Source organism: Meles meles, chromosome 19, assembly GCF_922984935.1.
Source record: "Meles meles chromosome 19, mMelMel3.1 paternal haplotype, whole genome shotgun sequence".
NCBI classification, from domain to species: Eukaryota; Metazoa; Chordata; class Mammalia; order Carnivora; family Mustelidae; genus Meles; species Meles meles.
In genome coordinates, this window is record NC_060084.1 from 59,150,384 (window position 1) to 59,177,716 (window position 27,333).

General features: G+C 47.6%; 1 protein-coding gene across 2 annotated transcripts; it reads right to left on the reverse strand.

The window, feature by feature from the left end:
* Nucleotides 1-6,534: 6,534 nt before the first annotated feature.
* Nucleotides 6,535-16,652, reverse strand: LOC123931874 (zinc finger protein 850-like). 2 transcript variants are annotated; one of them, XM_045989514.1, is made up of 3 exons: nucleotides 16,422-16,652; nucleotides 13,714-13,840; nucleotides 6,535-9,534 (listed from the first exon to the last, which is right to left on the reverse strand). In XM_045989514.1, the coding sequence occupies exons 1-3, from the start codon at nucleotides 16,512-16,514 to the stop codon at nucleotides 6,626-6,628; spliced, it is 3,129 nt and encodes a 1,042-aa protein (XP_045845470.1). In that variant the 5' UTR covers nucleotides 16,515-16,652; the 3' UTR covers nucleotides 6,535-6,625. The 2 variants fall into 2 exon arrangements, with proteins under 2 accessions (XP_045845470.1, XP_045845471.1); XM_045989515.1 differs by lacking the exon at nucleotides 16,422-16,652 and adding an exon at nucleotides 11,771-11,940 and having other exon boundaries at nucleotides 13,714-13,785.
* Nucleotides 16,653-27,333: the final 10,681 nt, after the last annotated feature.

The window sequence follows — 27,333 nt, forward strand, 5'->3', positions numbered from 1 at the left end:
CTTCGGCTCAGATCATGATTACAGGGTCTTGGTATCGAGCCCTACAGCCGGATCTCTGCTCAGCAGAGAGCCTGCCTCTCCTTCTCCCTCTGCTGCTCCCCCTGCTTGTGCTGTCAAATAAATAAATTTTTTTTTTAAAAAGAATAAAATAAAGAGAAGGAAATGAATCATTTGGATGGTGCACCGGGGTGAGAAGTTCTCTTAGTCTACTGGGTGGGATGGAAGGAAGCAATTCTGAACCAGGTGGGTGTGCCTGGCAACATTGTCATCACTAGGTTGAGAACCAGCCATATTTTCAGTCACCCATCAGGCTGTTCAAGGAAGTCCCTCCCCTCTGACCTGTCAGGATAAAGTCTCCTGTCTATGAGCTCCTGCAGAACTCCAGCCAGCTCCCATCCTCCACAGTGAGCAGTTTTCCACCAAACACCCAAATACAGTTATTCAGCACCTTTTTCTGAGAATATCCCACTCTCACAATGGGAGAATTTACATTCTGGAAAGTAGCAAAAACTACAAAGTGGGGATGGAATTTTGTTTTCCTGAATGGCTGCACTTAAGAAGAAAATGATGACATAAGTAAGAATGCACCCTAGACTTAAATCCGTAAGGTATTTTGGGGCCATGACATTGTGGACACAAAAAAATCTGAGGATGGCACAAAACAGACACATACATCAATGGAACAGTATAGAGAGCCCAGAAATGGACTTTCAACTCTATGGTCAACTAGTCTTCAATAAAGCAGGAAGAAATGTCCAGTGGACAAGAGACAGTCTCCTCAACAAATGGTGTTGGGAAAACTGGACAGCCACATGAAGAAGAATGAAACTGGACCATTCCTTAAGCCACACACAAAAATGGACTCAAAATGGATGAAAGACCTCCATGTGAGACAGGAATCCATCAAAATCCTCAAGAACACAGGCAGCAACCTCTTCGACCTCAGCTGTAGCAACTTCTTCCTAGGAACATTGCCAAAGGCAAGGGAAGCAAGGGCAAAAATGAACTATTGGGACTTCTTCAAGATCAAAAGCTTTTGCAGAGCAAAGCAAAAAACCAAAAGATAAACGACAGAATGGGAGAAAATATTTGCAAATGACATATCAGATAAAGGGCTAATATCCAAAATCTATAAAGAATTTATCAGAGTCAACACCCAAAGAACAAATAATCCAATCAAGAAATGGGTAGAGAACAGGAACAGACATTTCAGCAAAGAAGACATCCAGGGCGCCTGGGTGGCTCAGTGGGTTAAGCCTCTGCCTTCGGCTCCGGTCATGATCTCAGAGTCCTGGGATCGAGCCCCATATCGGGCTCTCTGCTCGGCGGGGAGCCTGCTTCCTTCTCTCTCTCTGCCTGCCTCTCTGCCTGCTTGTGATCTCTGTCTGTCAAATAAATAAAATAAAGTCTTTAAAAAAAAAAAAAAAAAAAGAAGACATCCAGATGGCCAACAGACACATGAGAAAGTGCTCCACATCACTCAGCATCAGGGAAATACAAATCAAAACCACAATGAGGGGCGCCTGGGTGGCTCAGTGGGTTAAAGCCTCTGCCTTTCACTCAGGTCGTGATCCCAGAGTCCTGGGATCGAGCCCCGCATCGGGCTCTCTGCTTGGCAGGGAGCCTGCTTCCTCCTCTCTCTCTCTCTGCCTGCCTCTCTCCCTACTTGTGATCTCTATCTGTCAAATAAATAAATAAAATCTTTAAAAAAAAAAAAAAACACAATGAGATACCGCCTCACACCAGTCAGAATGGCTAAAATTAACAAGTCAGGAAATGACAGATGCTGGTGAGGATGCGGAGAAAGGGGAGCCTCCTACACTGTTGATGGAGTGCAAACTGGTGCGGCCACTCTGGAAAACAGCATGGAGGTTCCTCAAAAAGTTGAAAATAGAGCCTACCCTATGACCCAGCAATCACACTACTGGGTGTTTACCCTGAAGATACAAACGTAGTGATCTGAAGGGGCACATGCACCCAAATGTTTATAGCAGCAATGTCCACAATAGCCAAACTATGGAAAGAGCCTAGATATCCATCAACAGATGAACAGATAAAGAAGATGTGGGGTATATACACAATGAATACTATGCAGCCATCCAAAAAAAAAACAAAAACAAAACCAAAATCTTGGCATTTGCAACAAAGTGGATGGAACTAGAGGGTTTTATGCTGAGCGAAATAAGTCAGTCAGAGAAAGACAATTATCATATGATCTCCCTGATATAAGGAATTTGAGAGGCAGGGCGGGAGGGTTGTGGGGGACAGGGAGAGAAAAAATGAAACAAAATGGGACTGGAGAGGGAGACAAACCTCAAGAGACTCTTTTTTATTATTATTAAAGATTTTATTTATTTATTTGACAGAGAGAGATCACAAGTAGGCAGAGAGGCAGGCAGAGAGAGTGAGAGGGAAGCAGGCTCCCTGCCGAGCAGAGAGCCCGATTCCGGATGGGATCCCAGGACCCTGAGATCATGACCTGAGCCGAAGGCAGCGGCTTAAACCACTGAGCCACCCAGGCACCCCCTCAAGAGACTCTTAATCTCAGGAAACAAATTGAGTGTTGCTGGGGGAAGAGGGGGAGGGATGAGGGGGCTGGGTGATGGACATTGGGGAGGGTATGTGCTATGGTGAGTGCTGTGAATTGTGTCAGCCTGATGATTCACAGACCTGTATTCCTGAAGCAAATAAAAATTCTGTTAATAAAAAAAACCAACTAAGATTCCATATGAAAAAAAAGTCTGAGGAAAAATACTGAATACCCTTCCAGTATTACTCTGACTCCACAGAGAAAAATGTCACACCATGTGTGAATGAGGAAGATTCCATCATATACCTTTGTTGCATGCATGTCTTATTTGAAATTGAGAAAGGAACTAGTTATGGGACACCTGGGTGGCTCAGGGGGTTAAGCCTCTGCCTTTGGCTCTGGTCATGATCTCAGGGTCCTGGAATCGAGTCCCCCATAGGGCTCTCTGCTCAGCAGGGAGCCTGCTTCCTCCTCTCTCTCTGCCTGCCTCTCTGCCTACTTGTGAGCTCTGTCTGTCAAGTAAATAAATAAAATCTTAAAAAAAAGGGAACTAGTCATAACTCACTTCAAAGAAAATGGGCAAATGATATGAACAGAAATTGTATGACAGAAGACGTACAGGTGGTAAATAAACACATGAAAAAAAAAGCTGAAAGGCAGAAATCCCTAGAAACTGCAGTTACAACACAACACTGCACACATGTTAAAAGGGCTGACATGAAAGACTGACCCGAGTACGTACTGTCAGGGACCGAAGAAACTGCACCTCTCACATATGCGGGGTGGGAATGCGATGGTGAACAGTTTAAATTCCATTTTGGCCCTTGGCCCTTTCAGGGAAATGTTAACACTCACCTACCTGTGACTTAGCCAATGCACATTGAGTTTTTTTTTTTTTAAAGATTTTATTTATTTATTTGACAGAGAGAGAGATCACAAGTAGGCAGAGAGTCAGGCAGAGAGAGAGGAGGAAGCAGGCTCCCTGCGGAGCAGAGAGCCCGATGCGGGGCTCGATCCCAGGACCCTGAGATCATGACCCGAGCCGAAGGCAGCGGCTTAATCCACTGAGCCACCCAGGCGCCCCTGCACATTGAGTTTTAACAGAAGAGAAATGAAACCTCTATCCGTGTAAGGAACCATAATGAAAATATATAGAGGGACTCGTTTGTGTAAGTGAAACACTGGAAGTAACCCAAGTGCTCCGAACAGATGAAGAGATCGATACTGTATATATCCAGAAGAGAAAACAGTACTGTTGATTGAAAAGGACACATATGTAAAATGACCTCAGAGCTGAATGACCAAAGTAAAAAGGTGAGAGGGTGTCTGGGTGGTTCACTCAGTTAAGCTTCTGCTTTCCGCTCAGATTGTGAGCTCAGGGTCCTGGGATAAAGGCCTGCATCAGGCTCCCTATTGGCGAGCCTGCTTCTCCCTCTACCCCTCCCCCAGCTCATGCTAACAAGCAAAAAAAATTTTTTTTAAGATTTTATTTATTTATTTGACAGAGAGAGACCACAAGTAGGCAGAGAGGCAGGCAGAGAGAGAGAGGGAAGCAGGCTCCCTGCTGAGCAGACAGCCCGACGCGGGACTCGATCCCAGGACCCTGAGATCATGACCCGAGCTGAAGGCAGAGGCTTAACCCACTGAGACACCCAGGTGCCCCTAACAAGCAAAATCTTAAAAGGATGGAAATCCAGCTTGAGGACGAATGGTTTATTTATTTTTAAGATTTATCCATTGCCAGAGAAACAGAGAGATAGAGAGTGAGCAAGCAAGCAAAGCAAGGGGAGCTGCAGACAGGAGAAGCAGGGTCCCCACTGAACAAGAAGCCCAATGCAGAGCTTGATCCCAGGACCCTGGGATCATGACCTAAACCAAAGGCAGATGCTTAACCCACTGAGCCAACCACGCAACCCAAGGAATAGTTTATCGAAGGCCTTGGGGACAGAAGCAAGACTGGGGCAACCTTAGCAGAAGTAGGACTCCACACCACTTCCACCAGTAAGACTTGCTTTTATAACCCTGGAGGCTGGGGTGTACCTGAGAGACAACCAGGGAGGAAAATGGTTCAGAACAGGTGTCTGCCATAGCTATGCAAGACACTAAGAAGAATGCTGCCTAACGGGGTCACAATGTTACATCCTTGGACTCTGAAATCTCCCATTTTTGTCATTTTCTGGCTGAACCACAGTGGCCTTGACATGTAAGCACCCCAGAAAACAAAAGAATTCAGAGACCTTTGGATTATTTTGACAATGTGTATCTGAAAGTGGAGAATTTGTGCACACTGATCCTTCCCAGCCAGTCACTGCAACATCTGAGGGCACACTTTTTTAAGAGATACACACCACTTAGGTGGCTGATATCTCCTCCACTCCCTAGTTACCCAGTTATCTAGATTACCAATTACAGTCCCCCTGCCCCTGTGGGGTTCCAAGTAGAAACTGCAAATCCGGTCACAAGCCTCCTGTGAAGGATCTGGGTAGTTTCCACTCAACAGTGCCCGGCAGCCTGGGCTATCAGCTGTGGACAAGCAGAATATTCTTGTTTCCATAAGCACTGGAGAAGGTCTCAAGTGGTCCCTCTTCGCGGTGACCTCTGGGCACACAAAGCCTCCTGGCACTCAGACCACAAAACCCAGATGTGGATCCGAGGAGGCTGTATTAGCTAGAACTGATGTAACACAGTACCACGCACTGGGTAACCACACAACAGAGATATATTTCACCCCAATCAGGAGTCTCGAAATTGAACATAAGGTGTCAACCAGGTTAGTTTCTTCTGAGGCCTCTCGTTGGCTTGCAGATGTGGATCCTGTCTTCAGTCACCCGGGTGTGCTTGTACCCTCATCTCCTCATCTCCTACGACACCAGCCATACTACATGAGTCCACCCTAATGACCCACTTCAACTTCATGATGTCTTTGAAGATGCTATGTCTAACTATTGTCACGTTGTGAGGTTTTGGGGGATTTTAACTTCAAAATGCGAACTGTGAGTGCACATTCAACCCATCAGATAGGTTTCAGAGTTAATGCAAATTAAGGCCTAGGCTGGAGAATAGTAATGTTGTACGCAGGTAGGTAATATCCACTTTGGGACACAATTAACATGGAATGCAATGAAATCTGTTCACTCCTACATGTGGGGAGCCCAATTCTGATTTCAAACCATTCCTTAGAGTGAACACAACTCCTATGATTACAGGTAATTAAATAAAAAAGTCATATTAATGCATAAACATTTCCTCTGGAAATGCAGATTGGAAATTGATTGGAAATGCAATTGAAATCGCAGCAAAGATTTATCAGAAGTATTGTAAGACCAACAAGTCCCTACGAGATTTAGTCTTCCTGTGCAACTAACTGCCCAAAACATAGATCAGGTACTGATGGTCAACACTGGGTTACGTGCATGATCAAAATTAGAAGGAAATGAAGAGACCCAATTACGTGTAATTGCCATCAGCAAATGACAAAGGATGGCAGCACTATTAAGCATGCTGGGTGGTGACTGATCTACATTATTGGGACCACCCAGGTGGCGGAGATGAAAGGACTTCTGCCATGCAATCTGGCAGTGACTTCCATTAACTACAGACACATCAGAACGCAATATACACCTTCTGAATTTTTTCCCAAAAGGCTGAACTTACACAAAGTCACTCCACTCTATAGAGATTCAGGTGAACAAAGTTCAATTCAGGAAGTTGGCTTCCTCAAAAAGGTTTTTCTCCAGAGTAATATTCTAAAGAAGGAAATGTTACCTTTCATGCTATTTTTAACTCTTTCTGCAGTGTGAAGGCTCAAGTGTGGAATGAATACAGGTAACTGGCTAAAGGAATTGTGTCATTCACCTATTCGTGAGGCCTTGCTCCAGGGCTAATTCAGATTTTCATGAAACGTTATCTTTGAATTATCTCCCAAGACATCACATGCTAAACCTACTGCATTAGAGGACAGGGGTTGAACATACCAGTTTTTGTGAACATAAACATTCAGTTCATAATATTGCCCATACTTTATTTCCTGTGTATATCCTCAGGTTGAAGGAGACTAAAGATTTAGCAAAAAGATTCCCCACAACACCAGCACCCCTAAGGCCTGTTGCTACTGTGAACTCTGTGATGATGACTAAGAGCACCATGACTCATAAAAGATTTCCCACATTCGCTGCAAGCAAAAGACTTTTCTCCTTTATGAATTCTCTGGTGTTTTACGAATGTCGACTTACACTTCCAAGATTTCCCACATTCATTACACTTATAAGGCTTTTCACCTGAGTGAACCTTTATGTGTACATTGAGGCTATTTCTTCTAACAAAGGACTTGCCACATTCACTGCACTCATAAGGCCTTTCCTGAGAGTGAACTCTCTGATGAGAACGGAGGACAGAACGAGCAGTGAAAGATTTCCCACACTGACTGCACTCATAAGGCCTTTCTCCAGTGTGAAGTCTCTGGTGATCACGGAGGACAGAACTAGAGGTAAAAGATTTCCCACACTGACTACAATCATAGGGACTTATTCCAAGGTGACTCTGACGATGATACCGGAGGGCACAGCTATGACTAAAAGATTTCCCACATTCACTGCACAGATAAGGTTTTTCTCCTGTGTGAATTCTCTGGTGTTGAATGAATGTTGACTTATAGTTCAAAGATTTCCCACATTCATTACATTTATAGGGTCTTTCACCTGAGTGAACCTTGATATGTACATTGAGGCTATTTCTGTGGAGAAAGAACTTGCCACACTCATGGCACTCATAAGGCCTTTCTCCAGTGTGCACTCTTCGGTGAGAACGGAGGGCAGAACTAGAGGTAAAAGATTTTCCACATTCACTGCACTCATAAGGCCTTTCTCCCGTGTGTACTCTCTGGTGAGAACGAAGGACAGAAGTAGCTGAAAAAGATTTCCCACATTCACTGCACTCATAAGGCCTTTCTCCTGTGTGAATTCTCTGGTGTTGAATGAATGTTGACTTACACTTCAATGATTTTCCACATTCATTACACTTATAAGGCTTTTCACCTGAGTGAACTTTTAGGTGCACACTCAGGCTATTTCTTCGGACAAAGGTCTTGCCACATTCAGTGCACTTATAAGGTCTTTCTCCAGTGTGGACTCTGTGGTGATAATGGAGGGCAGAACTTGTGGTAAAAGTTTTCCCACATTCATTGCACTCATAAGGCCTTTCTCCAGTATGAAGTCTCTGGTGATCACGGAGGACAGAACTAGTGGTAAAAGTTTTCCCACAGTCACTGCATTCGTAAGGCCTTTCTCCAGTGTGAACTCTCTGGTGAGAATGAAGCACAGAACTAGTGATGAAAGATTTCCCGCATTCACTGCACTCATAAGGCCTCTCTCCTGTGTGAATTCTCTGGTGTTTAATCAATGATGACTTACACTTCAAAGATTTCCCACATTCATTACACTTAAAAGGCCTTTCACCTGAGTGAACCTTTCTGTGTACTTTGAGGATATTTCTTCGAACAAAGGACTTGCCACATTCTGAGCACTGATAAGGTCTCTCTCCTGTGTGAATTCTCTGATGATACTGTAGGTCAGTCCTAGAGATAAAAGATTTCCCACATTCACTGCAAGCATAAGGCCTTTCTCCTGTGTGAATTCTCTGGTGTTTAATGAATGTTGACTTAAACTTAAATGATTTCCCACATTCATTACAATTATAAGGTCTTTCCCCTGAATGAACCTTTATGTGTACATTCAGAGTATTTCTTCGTAGAAAGGACTTGCCACATTCACTGCACTCATAAGGCCTTTCTCCTGTGTGAATTCTCTGGTGTTTAATGAATGCTGACTTACACTTCAAAGATTTCCCACATTCATTACATTTGAAAGGCCTTTCACCTGAATGAACCTTTATGTGTACACTGAGGCTATTTCTTCGGAGAAAGAACTGGCCACATTCACCGCACCCATAAGGCCTTTCTCCAGTGTGAAGTCTCTGGTGGTAATGGAGGACAGAACTACTGGTAAAACATTTCCCACAATCTCTGCACTCATACTGTCTTTCCCCTGTGTGAGATCGCTGATGATAACAGAGGGCAGACATAGACGGAAAAGATTTTGTACAGACGCGACACTTATAAAACCGTTTTCCAGAGTGAACCCTATGACTAATCAACAATGAGCTCCCACTAAGGGATTTTGCACACCTGCTACAAACATAACTCTTTCCTCCACTGTGCCATCTCTGGATATGAAGGGGGACAGATTTGCCACCTAAAGATTTCCCACATTTGCTGCACGTGTACTGCGTGGATCCACCCTGAGTCTTCCCATGTTCACTCAGGGTTGGTCGTTGCCCAAGGGATTTTCCACGGGGAACAAACTCATGATGTCGTGCTCCAGTATGGTATCTCTGGTGTATGGCAAATAAGGATTTGTACCTGAATGTTTTCCCACACTCACTGCACACAAAGGACTGTCTACCAAGGTGGACACCCTGGTCCCGTGTATCTGTGTGTTTGGGACCAAAGGCGTTCTTGCACCCTCCCCAAGCACCATGACTGCTTCCGTGCTGTAACGTTGCCCTGCACTGGGGGTTCATGTGTGGCTTCTCCCCAGTACGAGATGCCTCTTGCCCCAGACGTCCCGAGCCAGACAGCAAGTCCTTCTCAACCACTCCATGGGTAAAGGGCTTCCCTGAACCACCGAATCCCCAGCTCTTAGCAGAGGCCCTGTCCACACGGCTTCTGAATGGTTTTGCTCCCACGGGCTGCTCCTGCTGCTGCTGCTCCGACTTCACACCGAAAGAGAATCGTTTCCCGCAGGCCCCACACCTCAACCGTTTCTGGCTGTTTTCTTTCCCCTGGAGCTCAGCCAAGTGGAAAATGTCTCTCAAGACGGGACCACACATCTCACAGGGGTGGGTCTTCCGGGAAGACGGAGCGGCCCTGGGCATCCCGGTCTGGGACACGCCTACAGAAGCGCTCTGTGCAAAGGGGGCCTCCTCATCCTCTGCTCCACAGCAGCAACCTGAAGGCAGAGAAACGCTGGTGAAACACGTGCTGGCTGTAGCGAGGGGGTGAGCCCATCACACACGCACCCGACTCACCTAAGCAGGATGTACAGCATGTTTCTCCAGACAAAGGAGACAGAATTCATTTGAAAGAGAGGTCGCTGTGCACTACTGGGCACAACCAGTCAGAGTACTAGGGAGAGCACACTAGAAGGACAGAAAACTAGGGTACGACACAAGGAAGACAGCCAGAGCCTACAGCTTATTCTTTGCCCAAAGGTTTGTGTAGGTCCATTTCTGCTACTGAGATTTGGCTGAATAGAGGCTACAGCAATATCCCACCCCAAGAAATTTACTTGTGGTCAAGGACAGTTGAGGGCATGTGAATATGTCACGGTAAAACTTTCAGGGGTGAATGCTGGACTACACAGAAATAGCAGTGAGAGATACGGGTGCCATGTGGAGGCCCAAGTAGCATTAATTACCCCTATACTGGACGTCAGGGAAGTACCAAAGGGTAGAATTCAGCAGTCCACAAACTGTCAACAGTAAGGAAGGAAAGACAGAAATGGGGTGTGGCCATCTGCATAGGCACCGCAGTCAGGTTGAAGATATTGAAGAAACTCAGTATGATCTGAACAGTGCTGGTCTCACACCTTTCCCAGCTGCCATCTACCAGAAAGAGGCTCCCTATGAGCCCACCTGGTCATTCCTGGAGCATGTCCATGCTATGACACACAACGGACTCTTCCGTGGAAGCCTTCCTGAGCAACCAAAGGGTACCAGAAGCATACCAATACTGTAGGAAAACGGGCCAAGGGGACCGCCAGCACCATCCTAGAGCTACTCAGGACACAACAAAGAAAAACATCCTTTGTGACTGATGGCAGCAGGATGGCGGGAAAGCAGAAATCATCCCTCACCTCAACAAAAAATCAGTTCGACAGCTGTCTGTGAGTGGCCTTAGCTTGAAGTGCCCAAGAGCCCATTAACACTGACTAGAACAGAGCAGACCAACAAAGGGGACACAAGCACACAGAAAGACGGCTGGAGACTGTATTAGCACAGACATGTGCAATGTGTGGGAAATGAGGCCTGGGCTGGCTCCATCCGCCCCGGGGTGGGTGCCACTGAGGCCCCTGACCGACACAGCCTCCAGCTTACTGCTCCACAGGGGACACGGGAACACTGGCCAGCAAGTTAACCCATGTTTGAAGCCAAAGCAATTTGAGAAAGAAGATCAAGCTGAAGGCAGCACACTTGCGGTTTCAGATTTTTTTTTTTTTTATTTGACAGCGAGAGACAGGAGATCACAAGTAGGCAGAGAAGCAGGCAGAGAGAGAGAGAGGGAAGCAGGCTCCCCGCCGAGCAGAGAGCCCGATGTGGGACTCGATCCCAGGACCCTGAAATCATGACCTGAGCCGAAGGCAGCGGCTTAACCCGCTGAGCCACCCAGGCGCCCACACTTGCGGTTTCAAACTATACTACAAAGCCACTGTTTTCACCACACTAGGGCACGGGCATCCAAACAGACCAGTGGAACGGAATGAAGAGCCCAAAAGTAAAGCAACACGTCTACAGACGACTAATCTTTGACAATGAGGCCAAGAATCAACCCTGGGGAAGAATAACCTCTTTCATACTGCTGTGGTATCTGACTGTCCAAATGAAAACACAAGGATCCTGGGTCCCCTGCTTGCAGCACTCAAGGAAATGAACTCCAAATTGATTAAGGACTTACACATAGGATCTCAAACCCTAAAATTCCTAGGGGAAAAAAATATAGGAAAAAGCCTCCATAACCATATTCCTGACAATGCTTTTTTGAGTAGAACATCTGAAGCATACACATCGAAAGCAAGAACTCACAAATACCACTACACCAAATTGAAAAGTGCAACTTTTCAGATGCACCAGAGCCAATGAAACACACCAGAGAGTGAAAAGGATGTACGAGTGACTAACACGTGCTCACAATCACCAATCATCAGGGAAAGGAAAACCAAAACCACAAGATATCACCTCCTACCTGTTACAATGGCTATTACCAAAAAGACAAGAGGTAACACCCTGGTCAGGACATGCAGAAAAAGGAACATTGGAATACCGCTGCTGGGAATGTATACAGGGAAGTCTGTATGGAAAATATAAGGGCACCCAACAAAAATTGAAAATACAACTACCACACAGTCGACCACTGCCATTTCTAGGTATGTATTCCAAGGACACGGAATCAGTATCTCCACAACCTACCCGAACAGGAACATCCACTGCAGTACTATTCACAAAGCCAATGTATGGACACATTACTGTGTGTCAGTGTTTATACTGACAAATCGGGGGCAACGGCCCAACTCAGTCCATGGAGTACACAACTCTTGATCTCAGGGTGGTGAGTTCAGGCCCCACAGTGGGCATGGAGGCTATCTTAAAAAAAAAAAGAATAAAAAAATAAATTGTATCTAGATAGAGAAATAAATAACGTGACAAAGAACATTTAGTACGCCCACGTGCAGGAATAGTCAGCCATAAAACTGCAGGCAACCCTGCCATTTGCCACAAACAGATGAATCTGAAAAACACCACACTCAGTCAAATAAGCCACACAGCAAAACACAAACCCTGTATGTGGATACAGGATACAAACTCACTTATGTGGATATTTATTTATTTATTTATTTATTTAAAAGATTATTTATTTATTTATTTATCTGACAGAGAGAGAGAGAGAGACAGAGAGAGAGAGAGAGAGAGAGAGAGAGGGAGAGATCACAAGTCAGCAGAGAGGCCGGCAGAGAGAGAGAGAGGAGGACGTAGGCTTCCCGCCAAGCAGAGAGCCCGATGCAGGGCTCAATCCCAGGACCCCGGATTCATGACCTGAGCTGAAGGCAGAGGCTTTAGCCCACTGAGCCACCCAGGCACCCCTTTGTGGATATTTATTAAGAAAAGAAAAAAGTCAAACTCAAAGAAAGTAGAATGCCACAAGCTAAAGACTGAGGGAAATGGGGAGATGTTGGTAAGGACATGACTTACATTCACAAGATAACTTCTGAGGCTCTAACATAGAGCACATTGACTACAGTTGCCAATATTCTATGGAACACTTGAAATTTGTTATTCGAGTAGATATCAAGCTTTAGAACCACCGACAACAGAAAACATAACTGTGTCAAGTGATCCTGTACTGATCAGGTTCATTTTGTTAGTAATTTCATAATATAAGAGCATCTCAATGTCTGGGACTAGAGATCAAGGCCTGCCTCAGGATCCCTGCTCAGCACAGTTACCACGGGTTTCTCTCTATCTCTCTGCCCCTCCCCCTGGCTCTCTCTCTATTCTTTCTCTCTCTATCACACACACAGACACACACACACACTCTCTCTCTCTAATAAATAAATAAATAAATGTTTAAAAATTTATAATGTATAGGGGCACCTGGGTGGCTCAGTGGGTTAAAGCTTCTGCCTTCGGCTCAAGTCATAAACCCAGAGTTCTGGGATCGATCCCCACATTGGGCTCTTTGCTCGGCTTGGAGCCTGCTTCCCTCTCTCTCTCTGCCTGTCTCTCTGCCTACTTGTGATCTCTGTCAAATAAATAAATAAAATCTTTTAAAAAAATTTATAATGTATATCAAATCATTATATAATATAATTTCAATAATACAATTTTATTTGTCAATCATACCTCACAAAGATGAATGGAGGGTGGCAGGTAAAAAAGGAATGTAGACACTACAAAAATAACCATACAGGCCAGTCTTGAGAAGCAGCCCATGGTTCACATAAGCAGTAAACATGTCCATGCCTCCAATTTCAGGCACAGGGAGGCACAGGGAAATGACACCCCAAGGAAGGGTTCAAAACCCAGCCACAGAATTGGCACCGGTCTGAACACAGAGACCCAGCCAGGGAGAGGGCAAGCAAGGTGCCACATTCCATCAGCCTCCATGCAGGACCACTGGCCTCCGATCTTACCCGATCAGGGCTCAGCGCAGCGGGTACTGGGGCTGCGGGCAGACAGAAGGGCACACCAACAACTCAGGGCCAGCAACAATAGCAACCGCCCAGAAAGCTGGGGAAGCACGCAGTGAACACAGTCCACACCAGAGAAGGACAAACCCTCCCCTGGAGAAAGGAGGAGGGGAGTCCACAGGATACAGAGTCCAGGGCAGGTCAAGGGGACGCTGAGGGCCTTACCCAGTGACGATACAAGTGCAAAGTTCTCCAGCATCACATGGTGGTACAGCCGTCTCTGCGCCTCATCAAGAAGCCTCCACTCCTTCCAGGAGAAGTACATGGCCACGTCCTCAAAGGTCACACCACACTACCATGAAAGGAAAACATGGAACCCGGAGCATTCTCTCTCTGAGAACCCACCAGCCAACCCACACACCCACCCCGGTCTCCCCTGCCAGCCCAGCTCCCCTCCTCAGATAATACCAGGTCCTGGTGCCTCTAATGCTGCTCTCCTCTCACCTTCCCACCGATCACTGCTCAGTGCTCAGCAATAACATGCAGGGGACACATGGAAGCAATCTAAGCTCCGGGTTTGGCCTGCAAGTCCCATCCCCCTGCCAGGATATTCCCGTGGAGTCTCCCAGGTTGTGCCCCCACGACAGCCCATTACAGGCCCTGCTCTGCCAGGAAGTCTTCAATACCAGGGCCCAGAGGCCCTTAGCTCACACTTCCTCTCCAGGTCTACATGATTCTGTAGACTGTACCTCTCATGTCTTCAGACCCCACAGATGAAAGCCCACACCTTCCAAAGGATTCTCCCTTGACTCACACTTGTCCTTGTCGCTTGACAACCAAAGGATGTGTCACAAAGACAAACAGGTTTTGCTATCACCCCAGTACTCCCATGGATCCCAACTGAGGGAAAGCCTCAAATGCTGCTGAAAAGCCTCCTTACCTGCCTCTAATCTTCTCTGCAGTAGGACACTCACAACCACTGTCAACCTAGGACGTTCCTACACCGTCTTCTACTCCCCTACTACCCATGCTGGCCCTCGACAGCTGAGAACCAATCATCCAGTATTGGACCTTTCTGAAAACCCCAGCCCTAAGGATCTCTCTGCCAGGCACAGAACACCAAAAATGACATTTGCCCCAGACCTTTTCTGGCAGGAAGCCTCTGAAACACTCCACATGTCATAAAGCTGGCCACAAAATTCTGGTGAAGCCCTAGAACACTGAATAGAGAGCAGCTCCAGCCTCTCGAATACTCACAGGAGGGGCCGCCTGGGTGGCTAAATGGGTTCAGCATCTAACTCTTCATCTCAACACAGATCTCCATCTCATAGTTCTGAGTTCAAGACTTGTGTTGGGCTCCACACTGGGAATGGAGCCTACTTAAACAACAAACAAACAAAAACCCCCACGTCCTCAGCTATGTCTTGTCCCATCATCCCACGGAAGGCTTGTCCATGTATCTGCCAGATCACGGCCTCTTTCCTTCACCTGTGTTCACAATGCCCAGCAACCCCGACCACGTGTTGAGCAGGAAACCCACTCTTCAGCACACGTTACTAGGTCCCTCTGACCTACTCAGAGCATTGCCATGACACTCTGCATTCCCTTCCCAAATGTGATCCAAGTCTCCACCCTGGTCCACACAGCAGCCATCACTTTTCAAACTCTCCATCATGAATCTTTCCCCCAGTTTCCCAAAATTTCCTCTCCAGTGCCCACTTGATGCCAACACTTACCATTTTCTGAAACATCTAAGTCACCTAACACTGTGGAAACCAGTTCGGACACCCCCCAAAGAGAAGCAACTTACCGTTAACTTCCATCAGGTTGATGGGACTTTCCCTCCCTTCAGCTGCTAGAACTGTGAAAATTAATGATGGGAAACCTCCCTAAATTGGGGTCGGGAGGTTGCACTTGGGGGGAGCTCTCAGACACCACAGTGAGTGGTATCAACTGCGGGCCCAACAGAGAGAGATGGACTTGAACTTATTTGGGGTTATTACTTCACTACCACCCCCCCCCCCCCACACACACACACAAGAGACAGCCTTTCCATGATCGCCCCACCCAAGAGCTCAGCCAATGAGAAGCCACTATACTTCGGATCTTCTAGTTTACTCCCCTGGACTGGGGAGTTGTAACAGCTTTCGCTCCTTCCCAAGAAAAACAAAAGAAAACAAAACAAACAAACAAAAAAACCCACGACGACCTCTCTCTTCTCCACACTGGCTACTGCTTTGACTTGGCTTCTTCGGTCCCAAACGCTGTTCCCTGTCGCTCCCACAGCAAAAACATCTCCGCGGGTAAAATCTCTGCAGTTTTCTCTTCAAGCGTCACCGACCAAAAGCCCCGGGGTTCCCCTCACTCCCCCCGTTCTCCTCTCCCCTGCGACACCCACAATTCGCCTCAGCCCTTCTCCGAAAACAGAGCAACGGCAGCCGGTTCTCCAACATCCAGGGCGGACACGGTGGCGGTCCGGGCCACACCAGCGACCACCGCGAGTCCCTCCTGCCGCACGCCCTGCCTGCGTGCTCACCCCCGGCGGCGGCGCTTCTCCGCGTCCCGAGAAAGCCCCCTGACACCCGGGTTGGACCACCTCCCCTCACCGCCAGCAGACACGGCCTCGGCAGGCAGCGACCGCGCCGGCCTCAACCGCCGCGCTGTACCCTGCTCCTGACAGAACAAAGGCAGCCGCGCCGTCCCCCGATGGTGGCGCGGGCCTCCTGCAGCCCCCGCCCCGACGGCCCTTCAGCCGAGAGCCCGCTCCCGCACGCAGCCAGCCGGCGCTCCCACACGGGCCCCCGCCCACCGGCGTCTCCCTGTCCCGGACACCGGGGCCGGGACCGCAGGGCCGGGAGCAGGCGCCCCACGCTCGGGCCTTCGGGGTCTGGGGGGGGGGGGCAGCGGGGAGGGCCCGGCAGACGAGCGTTTACCTCAGCCGAGTCCCTTGGCGGGGCTATCGCCGTCGGACTCTGTGGGCGAAGCGGAGCCGGGAGCTGGTGGGGGGAAGCGGGCACCCGGGCCATCAGTTTTTGTTTAGGCCCCGATACTTGGCAACTCGAGAGATGTCACAGAGCCTCGGGCCTCCTGTCTGCCTTGGAGGAAGAGCCTCCCCTCACGTCTTCTCCACTGGTCACCCTTCGCAAAGTGCGTTTCCGAACCTTCCCAAGTAAACAAACGGAAAAAGAGGCCCAACCCCGTAATTGGCCGGAAGTCCCGCCCTAGCGGATGCGCCCGCCTAGAAATGCGTCGTCCTGTTCTCTCATTGGCCCCTTGCTGTATCGTCAGCTCCGAGGATCTTCCCCGTGGTGTGGATCCCAGAACTTGGGCGGTGTCAGAAAAGGGGTTTTCTACCTTGGAGTTCGGCGCTTCCGTCCAGTCTCACGTTGAGGGCTGCGGGAAAGTGCTGCCCTTCCCGAGAGGCACCGGACCGCATTTGGTCCTTGTTTAAGGCGGAGTAGAGTCCAGGAAGGCCAGTCTTCTTCCAAAGGAGAAAACCGTTACGTTAGATACTCCCGAATCCCGTGGCTGAGGTAAATGACAAATCATCCCTTGAGGCGCCTCTGGAAGAAATGAGTCTCTGTCTACCTGGAAAGTTGTTGTTGGTCTTTCATGCTTGCGTCCGTCAGCGCGTTAGAGTCAGTTCATTGTTCGTTAGGAACTTAGAAACCTTCCTGTTAGGGGCGCCTGGGTGGCTCAGTGGGTTAAAGCCTCTGCCTTCGGCTCAGGTCATGATCCCAGAGTCCTGGGATCGAGCCCTACATCAGGCTCCCTGCTCTGCAGGGAGCCTGCTTCCTCCTCTCTCTCTGCCTGCCTCTCTGCCTAGTTGTGATTTCTCTCTGTCAAATAAATAAAAAATATTTAAAAAAAAAAAAAGAAAAAAGAAACCTTCCTGTTAAATCATAAAACTTCAACCCGGTGCATTCTGAGGGGCTTTCGGCGCTACTCCTGGGTTTGTGGGGTGGGCAGCTCCCCGTCCAGCACGCAGAGGGCAGCTCCAAAGCGCTACAGAAAGGCAAGGTTTTTGTTTTTTTAAGACTTTATTTATTTATTTGTCAGAGAGAGCACAGGCAGGCAGAGAGGCAGCAGAGGCAGAGCGAGAAGCAGGCTCCCCAACGAGCAAGGAGCCCAATGTGGGACTCGATCCCAGGATGCTGGGATCATGACCCGAGCCGAAGGCAGCCGCTCAACCGACTAAGCCACCCAGGCGTCCCAGAAAGGAAAGGTTTTTAAAGGTAGGACAAGAACATCATAAATAGAAAATTTTTAGTTTTTATTTATTTAATTTTTTTTAAAGATTTTATTTATTTGACAGAGAGAGATCACAAGTAGGCAGAGAGGCAGGCAGAGAGAGTGAGAGGGAAGCAGGCTCCCTGCCGAGCAGAGAGCCCGATGTGGGACTCCATTCCAGGACCCTGAGATCATGACCTGAGCCGAAGGCAGCGGCTTAAACCACTGAGCCACCCAGGTGCCCATCATAAATAGAAAAAAGGTTAATGTCAGATGAGGTCACCTTACTGTGGGGACAAAAGACTCATTAGGAGAAGCCATCCTCTTTTTTTTTTTTTAATACTTTATTTATTTGACAGAGAGAAATCACAACTAGGCAGAGAGGCAGGCAGAGAGAGAGGAGGAAGCAGGCTCCCCGCGGAGCAGAGAGCCTGATGTGGGGCTCGATCCCAGGACCCTGAGATTATGACCTGAGCCGAAGGCAGAGGCTTTAACCCACTGAGCCACCCAGGCGCCCCATCCATCCTCTATCTTTGGGGGATGGAGGGTCCATCCATGTAGATTACCTTTTTGGTGCTGACCGGTGTATTCCTGACCGAGCAGTGGAAACGGAATTTCTGGGGAAGTGGAAAGCGCAGTGAACTTCGGCATTATGCCCTGGTTTGGTGACAAGGCCTAGCAGAAGTGACTCCATTTGGCCCCTGTGGTTTCCTTTCTACGTCCCATACAGGTGCATGACAGGGAAGAAAGACAAGGTTCGGTAGGCCGCCCCGAATGATGTGGTCAGTGACGCGGTCAGCCTCTGGTTCCACACTAAGCCTCTCTTACCTGTATCATGATTGTGTCCCATCTATGAAGGAACACTTTTACCCGTATATTTCTTTCTCCATAGTCTCAGATATACCCAGTTCCTTTTAGGAGTCTGACATCATCCCGATCATAGTGCAACTTGACCAATGCTGTTTTTGGTACCAAACACATACTGCCATTTTCAGTTGGAGCCAGTGTGCAATGGGAGAATCTGAGCCTGAAATGAAGTGTCTGAATCCAATGATCTCACTTTCTTGCCGTGGAGTGACTCTTCTTCTTCTTCTTCTTCTTCTTCTTTTTTTTTTAAAGATTTTATTTATTTATTTGACAGACAGAGATCACAAGTAGGCAGAGAGGCAGGCAGAGAGAGAGGAAGAGGGGAAGAAGCAGGCTCCCCACTGAGCAGAGAGGCTGATGCGGGACTCGATCCCAGGACTCTGGGATCATGACCTGAGCTGAAGGCAGCGGCTTAACCCACTGAGCCACCCAGGCGCCCCTTCTTTTTTTTTTAATTTTTTATTTTATTTATTTGACAGAGAGAGAGATCACAAGTAGGCAGAGAAGTAGGCAGAGAGAGGAGGAAGCAAGCTCCCTGCGGAGCAGAGAGCCCGACGCGGGGCTCGATCCCAGGACCCTGAGATCATGACCTGAGCCGAAGGCTCGGCTTAATCCACTGAGCCACCCAGGCGCCCCTCTTCTTCTTTTTTTTTTTTAAGATTTTATTTATTTATTTGACAGAGAGAGAGAGATCACAAGTAGGCAGAGAGGCAGGCACAGGGAGGGGGGAAGCAGGCTCCCTGCTGAGCAGAGAGCCAGATGCGGGACTCGATCCCAGGACCCTGAGATCATGACCTGAGCCGAAGGCAGAGGCTTAACCCACTGAGCCACTCAGACGCCCCGGAAGCGACTCTTCTTTCTTTAGGCACTGGTAGCAGTGTCGCTTAACAATTGAAGTTATCTCAGAAAACAGTGGTGAAATGCACATTTTGGAAAGCAGTTTCTAACCTTTATCAAGTTGTTTAAAGACAGTGGTAGAAATAGCTATGGAGGGGCACCTGGGTGGCTCAGTGGGCTAAGCCTCTGCCTTCGGCCCAGGTCATGATCCCAGGGTCCTGGGATCGAGCCCCACATCGGGCTCTCTGCTCCGCAGGGAGCCTGCTTCTTCCTCTGTCTTTCTCTGCCTGCCTCTCTGCCTACTTGTGATCTCTGTCTGTCAAATAAATAAATAAAATCTTTAAAAAAAAAGAATTAAAATGAAGAGAAATGGATATGTCATGTGTATTCACTGTGTCCACAAACATCCACTGAGCACATACTGGTTTTTTAGGAAATTTGGTAGATACATAGGACAAGGCACAAGACAAGCAGTCCTGCCTTCAGATGCGTTGTATTATACTCAAGGAAAACACAGGGAACATGAAAACAAAAGTTCAAGTTTACATTCGATGTTAAAATGTGGCAGGTGAGATAGAAACAAGGAGAGGTGATTTTGTGAGAAAAGAGATCCACTGGGCAGAAAGGAAGACCTCGTTAATAAGAGCACCACTGAGCAAGGATGAGTCCTTTGGGTTTTTATTTTTATTTGTTCTGGTTTTTGTTAAGATTTTATTTATTTATTTATTTATTTATTTATTTATTTATTTATTTGACAGAGAGAGAGAGCGAGAGAGGGAACACAAGTGGGGGCAGTGGGAGAGGGAGAAGCAGCCTACTACCGAGCAGAGAGCCCACTGCGGGGCTCTATCCCAGTACCCTTGGATCATGACCTAAGCCAAAGGCAGAAGCTTAGCAACTGAGCCACCCAGGCACCCCTGTTAGTTCTGTTAAAAGATGAAGTGAGCTACATGAAAATTTTGAAGAGCTTATTTGAGCAAACACCAAAACCATTCAGGTAATACTGAACCAAAACTAGGGAAAGGGCTCATCTGAAAAGGGAAGACCGTGGGGCGCTTGGGTGGCCAGTTGGTTAAGTGGCTACCTTCTGTCCAGGTCGTGATTCCAGGGGCTTGGGACTGGAGCCCCTGCATCAGGCTCCCTGTTCAGTGGGGAGCCTCCTCCTTCTCCCTCTGCCTATCTCTGTAGGTGGTAGAGCATCGGAGCCACTGGCATCTAGCGGCCTCTTCGCTGATTTGCAGTTCCAAGCAAAAGAAGCCAGTGGCTAGGTGGCTTCCTGTGGCCTCTCTGCCCTGGAGACCCTGCGACTCCAGCCCTTTAAGCCTTTACCCTGCTTGGCTCACTGCAGAGGCACTCAGCAGGTGTGTCTGAGAACCCTTCGCACTGCTGCTCCTCAGAGTCTGTAGGTCTACAGAGTCGAGTCCCTGTACTGGAGCATGAAGGGAGGCAGCCTGGCCTTCCTGGAAAAACCTGTTTTCAGTTTCACCTCTGCCCTGTCCTCTCCATCAGCTTTACCTCAGCTCATTAGAAATGCTCATTCTCAGTCCACAGCAGAGACCTCTTGACTCAGACACTTCAGTGGTAGCCCGGGAGTCAGTTCTTTAAGACGTCTCTGGGTAAGATAGACAGACAGTTGAATATTCCATGCTCTCCTTGTGTTCCTGAAGAAAGGCACCTGATGTTCTTGTGATTGGCGGGAATCGCCTCTATAGCTGCAAATTTCAGAATACAGGCTGCAAAATTTCAGTACGCATTTGTTTCCTTCATTAAAAAAGTGGTGTTTAGAGGAGCACTTGGATGGCTCATTTGGTTAAGCGTCTGACTTCAGCTCAGGTCATGCATGATTTTGGGGTCCTGGGATTGAGCCCTGCAATGGGCTCCCTGCTCACTCGGGGAGTCTGCTTGTCCCTCCCCCTCTGCTGTCCATTTCTTGCACTTGCTCTCTTTCTTTCTCTCTCTCAAATAAATACATAAAATCTTTTTTTAAAAAAGGTAATGTCTAGAATGTCTGATTTTCTGTACTTTGTTAGTGGATTAGTGCTACTTTATGAACATAAAAAGTGAAAAACCTTTAACCACTGTACCTGGTACAGAAAGACAATATTTGCCGTATGGTTTGTTTGTTTGTTTGTTTAAAGAGAAGGAGCGTGTGTGGGGAAGTAACCTGAACAGGAAGTAAGAGAAGCTCAAACAGACGCCAGAGTGAAGATGGAGCCCAGGGATGAGGTTGATCTCACAATCCCCAGATCACCGGCTGAGCCAAAATCAAGATGTGGATTGTTATCCAACTGAGACATACAGGTGCTCCATAATATCCTTTTAGAATTGCTTTTGCAGGGTGGCTTAGTTGGTTGGATGACTGCCTTCGGCTCAGGTCATGATCCCAGAGTGCCGGGATCGAGTCCTGCATCGGGCTCCCAGCTCCACAGGGAGTCTGCTTCTGTCTCTGACCTTCTCGTCGCTCATGCTCTCTCTCAGTGTTTCTCTCAAATAAATAAATAAAAATATTAAAAAAATCTTTAAAAAAAGAATTGCTTTTGCATATGGATGGATTGCTCTGTGTCTGTGCCTGTGTTCAAATACATTTCTGTGTTACCAAATCCCAATTCTGGCTGCCTAGCACTCCAAAAGTCAATACTCAAAAGAGAAGTATTGATTGGAAAGGAAAATGAGCTTTATTGGGAAGGCTGGCCACGTAGGGAGAAGGTGGACTCTTGGAGAAAGGCCAACTCCAAGGTTTCATCCTCATCCAGGGGATTTTAAAGGAGTTTAGGGCAGCTTACCAGTAAGGGCAGTACAGCAGTCCTTAACACTTCTTGACTACATGCAGACTTGATGGTACTAGCTATAGATGTCATCACAGTGCTGGGAGGTTGTGCAACGGATCTGGTTCCTTAGTACCTGGGGATTGTACAAGAGGGTCTGTTTTGCTTTGTGGCATTTGGAAGTCCCCAGCTGTTTCTAGGAGTGAATGTGTGGCCTATAGATAAATAGAAAAGTTAATCCATCATGTAGGCTAAGGATGCTTGTTTAACCTTAAGGTTACTAGGTTGCCTGAGGGCCTGAGTTGGCTTCACCCATACACACTATTTTTCTTAGTACAGAAGAATCTCAGCTGCCCCCAGTTGGAGCTCAAACTTTCCAGGCAGCTTCTTTCCAACTTGTCTATTGACTCAGATGGAAGACCCTGCTGGCAAGGCATCTGCTGAGGGGAACCAAAACTACCCCCTCAAGGACTTTTTGCCCTGAGCCAGCAAGTCCTCACCCATGACTGACTCCAGGACAATGGTCTGTTTGACTTTCACTGCCTACTTGCATGTACCCACCCACCTTGGCCCTACATTTTCCTTCTACAAACCCAGAAACATTCTCCACATGTTGGAGACAATTTTTGAGTGGTTTGGCCATTGTCTTCTCTGTGCTGGCCTTGCTGAGATGCCTTTCTGCTTTACGCCTCTGCTTTCTCTGTCTTTGGATTTTCACACCAGGAAGTGTCCAAACCTAGTCTGTCTGGGACCCCCAGGATAAGTGCTCTTGCACCCCTGTGCCCCAACCCTACAACAAAGTTATAATTTGCTTTTTTTTTTAAGATTTTATTTATTTGAGAGAGAGAGCACAAGCAGGAGGAGGGCTAGTGGGAGAGGGAGAGGCAGACTCCTCACTGAGCAGGGAGCCCAAGGCAGGGCTCTATCCCAGAACACCCAGATCGTGACCTGAGTCTAAGGGCTTAATTGACTGAACCAGCCAGGTGCCTCAAAGTCATAATTTGTTGAAAAACCTGCACCTGACGGGGCACCTGGGTGGCTCAGTGGGTTAAAGCCTCTGCCTTCGGCTCAGGTCATGATCTCAGGGTCCTGGAATCGAGCCCCGCGTCTGGCTCTCTGCTCAGCGGGGATCCTGCTTCCCTTCCTCTCTCTGCCTGCCTCTCTGCCTACTTGTGATCTCTGTCTGTCAAATAAATAAATAGAATCTTTAAAAAAAAACCCTGCACCTGACATTTTCCCCCTTTAAAATAACTGTGGACAACCTAATCCACTAAGTTTAGGCCAGACTTGTACTCACATCAGCGCCAAAGTGGTCATAATGGTGCATCGAGAGGAATGGAGGACTTACCTGCAGACTGTGCTGTGTCCCTGAGGGGCAAAGGAGGGCCAGAGCTCTGGGTAGAGCACTGACTTAAGGATTGATGGTGGGGGGGGGGGCACCTGGGTGGCTCAGTGGGTTAAGCCGCTGCCTTCGGCTCAGGTCATGATCTCAGGGTCCTGGGATCGAGTCCCGCATCGGGCTCTCTGCTCCGCAGGGAGCCTGCTTCTGCCTCTCTCTCTCTGCCTGCCTGTCTACTTGTGATCTCTCTCTGTCAAATAAATAAATAACATCTTAAAAAATAAATAAATAAATAAAATCTTAAAAAAAAAAAAGTACTGATGGTGGGAACATCCTCTCCAGTGAAGTACGGTACTCAACCCAGACAGCCCTTTCAGTAACTTCCAAGTGTCTCCTCTGTCTCTGTCCCTGCCCTCCAAACCGGCATCAGGCCCCCCTGCAGGCCCCTTCCTGGCATGTCCTCCGAGATGAGACCATGATCCCACATGTGTCCAGGGGTAGGAGGGGGAGTTAAGGCCTCCACAGGTTGCCGCACACCTAACCTATGGACCTTCTTACTTCTGGGAGAGGCCCTCCTTCGGGTGGAGAGGGATGCCTGAACCCACCCCCGATCTTCTGGGTGAGGCCGATCCAGGAGAGAATCCCCATCTTTTCTGGGACAGGCCCCACCCCACCTGGTTCCCAGTCCTTCCTGGCCAGGGGTAGGCTGGAGGGGCCCAGTGCCCTCAACCCCTCCCTGGCCCCAGCCCACTTCCCCTAAGACAGCTGCCTGGAAACACAGCCCACAGCGGCGGTGAGATGCACGAATGTCAACTCTTTGGGGACCCGCAGCCAACTATTACAGAAAAAGAAGGAATTAAATCACTGGGAGACTGGCATTCCATGGTGAGAACCTCCCAAGAAGCGACTCTGAACTGAGGGGTGGACATAATCCCTGTTGCTACTAAGGTGAGACGACAGCTCATCAGTCACCAGTCAGGGTGTTCAGGGACGTCCCTCCCCTTTGGCCTATCAGGGTTTATGTCTCCTGCCTGTGAAGCTCCTGCAGACCTCCAGCCAGCTCCCAACCCCCACAGCCGCTGTCTGCCTGGCCTTGTCACATCTCCTGCACCGCCAAGGTTTAGTTTTCCTCCAAACACCCAAGTACAGTTATTCAGCACCTACTCTGAGCACATCCACTCTCACCATGGGAGAATTTACACTCTAGAAATTGGCAAACGCTACAAAGCTGGGATAGATTGTTTTTCTGAATGCCTGGACTTAATAAAATGAACATATAATGAAATAAATGTGCCCTAGACTTAAACATGTAAGGTGTTTTGGTCCATGACAATGGGTAGGCCACAAAAACCTAATGTACTTAATGAAAAAATAGCCTTTTAGTAGTACCATGACACTACAGAGAAAAATGTCACACCAGGTAAGAATGAGAAAAACTCTAACATTTATTTTTGTTGTGTGCATGGCTTATTTGTAATTGAAAAAGAACTGGCCATAACCATATCAAAGAAAATAGACAAATTAAACAGAAAGTGTATGAAAGAAGACATACAGGTGGTAAAGAAACTCATGAAATAATGCTGAAAGTCAGAAATCCCTAGGAAATGCAATTACAACATAGCACTGCACACATACTAAAAGGGCTGACATTAGATATCCTATGAAGTACTGGGAGGGGCTGGAAATACTGGAACTCTCATACACACGTGGTGGGAGCACCCCTTTGGCACTTTCAGGAAAATGTTAACACTCACCTACCTGTGCCTAGCCATTGTGCTTTGAGTTTTAACAGAAGTGAAATGAAACAGTTATCTGCATAAGGAATTATAATGAAAGTATATAGAGGGATTTGTTTGTGAAAGAAAACACTGGAAAATAACCCAAATGCTCCGAACAGATGAAGACATCAATAGTGGTATACATCCAGAGAAGAAAACAGTACTGTTGAATATAAGGGACAGACCTGCAAAATGACCTCTGAGCCTTCAGACCAAACAAAAAGGCTGAAAAGTCCACCTGGAGGAGAAATGGTTTATTTATGGAATTTGGGACAGAAGATGATCTTGAGCAACCTTAACAGGAGTAGGACTCCATACCACCTCCTCCAGAAAGATCTTCGTTCTTAGCCCTAGAGCTGGGAGTACCTGGGAGACTACCTAGGAGGAGGATGGCTCAGAGCAAGTGTCTGCTAGTCCTTTAGGATTCCAACAAGTATGCTGGTGGGAGGGGGTCACAAAAGCTACATCCCTAGAGGATAAATTCTCCTTTATCCTTTTTCCTCCTGCACCACTATGGCCTTGACATGTAAGCACCACAGAGGACAGAAGAATTCAGAGACTTGGATTATTTTATGACAATGACCTCAGCCAACCAGGATATGTGTGTCTGAAAGTGGAGAATTAGTGTGCACACTGATCCTTCCCAGCAAGTCACAACAACATCTGAGGACACACTTTAAGAGATACACACCACTTAGGTGGCTGATGTCTCCTCTACTCTCTAGTTACCCAATCATCTAGATTACCAATTACAGTCCCCCTGCCCCCGTGGAGTTCCAAGTGGAAACTGCAAAGCCGGTCACAAGGCTCCTGTGAAGGATCTGGGTAGAGATTCCACACAACAGTGCCCGGCAGCCTGGGCTATCAGCTGTGGACAAGCAAAATATTCTTGTTTCCATAAGCACTGGAGAAGGTCTCAAGTGGTCCCTCTTCATGGTGACCTCTGGGCACACAAAGCTTCTTGGCACCCACACCACAAAACCCAGATATGGATCCAAGGAGGCTGTATTAGCTAGAACTGACGTAACACAGTACCACACACTGGGTGACCTGACAACAGAAATTTATTTCACCCCAATCTGGAGTCTCGAAATTGAACATAAGGTGTCAGCCGGATTAGCTTCTTCTGAGGCCTCTCTCCTTGGCTTGCAGATGGGGATTCCATGTCTGCCCATGGTCATCCCTGGGTGCCGGATTCCTCATCTCCTCTTCTCAGGGCATCAGCCATACTGCTTGAGTCCATCCTAATAACCCATTTCAACCTCATCATGTCTTTGAAGATGCTATGTCTAACTATGGTCACATTGTGAGGTACTGGGGTTACCACATTAACATAAAGTGTAGGGCATAGAAATCTCATAACAAAGGTCTTGAGGTTTTTTTTTTAAGTGAAATGTATCACTTTTTTTTAAAAGACTTTATTTGACAGAGATCACAAGTAGGCAGAGAGGCAGGCAGAGAGAGAGAGAGGAGGAAGCAGGTTCCCTGTTGAGTAAAGACACTGATGTGGGGCTTGATCCCAGGACCCTGGGATCATGACCGGAGCCGAAGGCAGAGGCTTTAACCCAGTGAGCCACCCAGGCGCCCTGGTCTTGAGTTTTAATACAAATTAAAGCCCAAGTTGGAGAGCAGAACTGACCTATGTATTACTTATTTGCAGATATCCTCTCTGAGACACAGTAAGTTTGAGGTTGCAAAGAAATCCGTTCACTCCTACGTCTGGCAGAGCCCAATTCCAACTTCAAACCATCCCTCAGAATGAATTTAACACCTAAGACCAATGGTAATTAAACACAAAAGGCCTTTAATAATGCATAAGCGAGAGCAACACACAGCACCCAATTCCTGGGTTACTGACTTAGAAGCTGCAAATATTTATCACAAAACTCAGGAGACCAACAAGGTCCCTAAATCATTTAGTCTTTCTCTGCAAAACACCATCCAGAACTCAAGAGGTATGGAGGGTCAACACTGGGTCACATCCATGCACTAACTTAGAAGGCAATGAGGCGATCTCAATACACATCAT

What these genes read in the sequence shown, in the direction of transcription:
- LOC123931874 (XM_045989514.1), bottom strand. Translation starts at nt 16,514, where the DNA reads ATGGCCCGGGTGCCCGCTTCCCCCCACCAGCTCCCGGCTCCGCTTCGC. An exon ending in CGCCAAGGGACTCGGCTGAG is followed by an intron (nt 13,841 to 16,421) that starts GTAAACGCTCGT and finishes CTTTCATGGTAG; the next exon opens with TGTGGTGTGACCTTTGAGGA. An exon ending in TGCACTTGTATCGTCACTGG is followed by an intron (nt 9,535 to 13,713) that starts GTAAGGCCCTCA and finishes CTCTGCCTTCAG; the next exon opens with GTTGCTGCTGTGGAGCAGAG.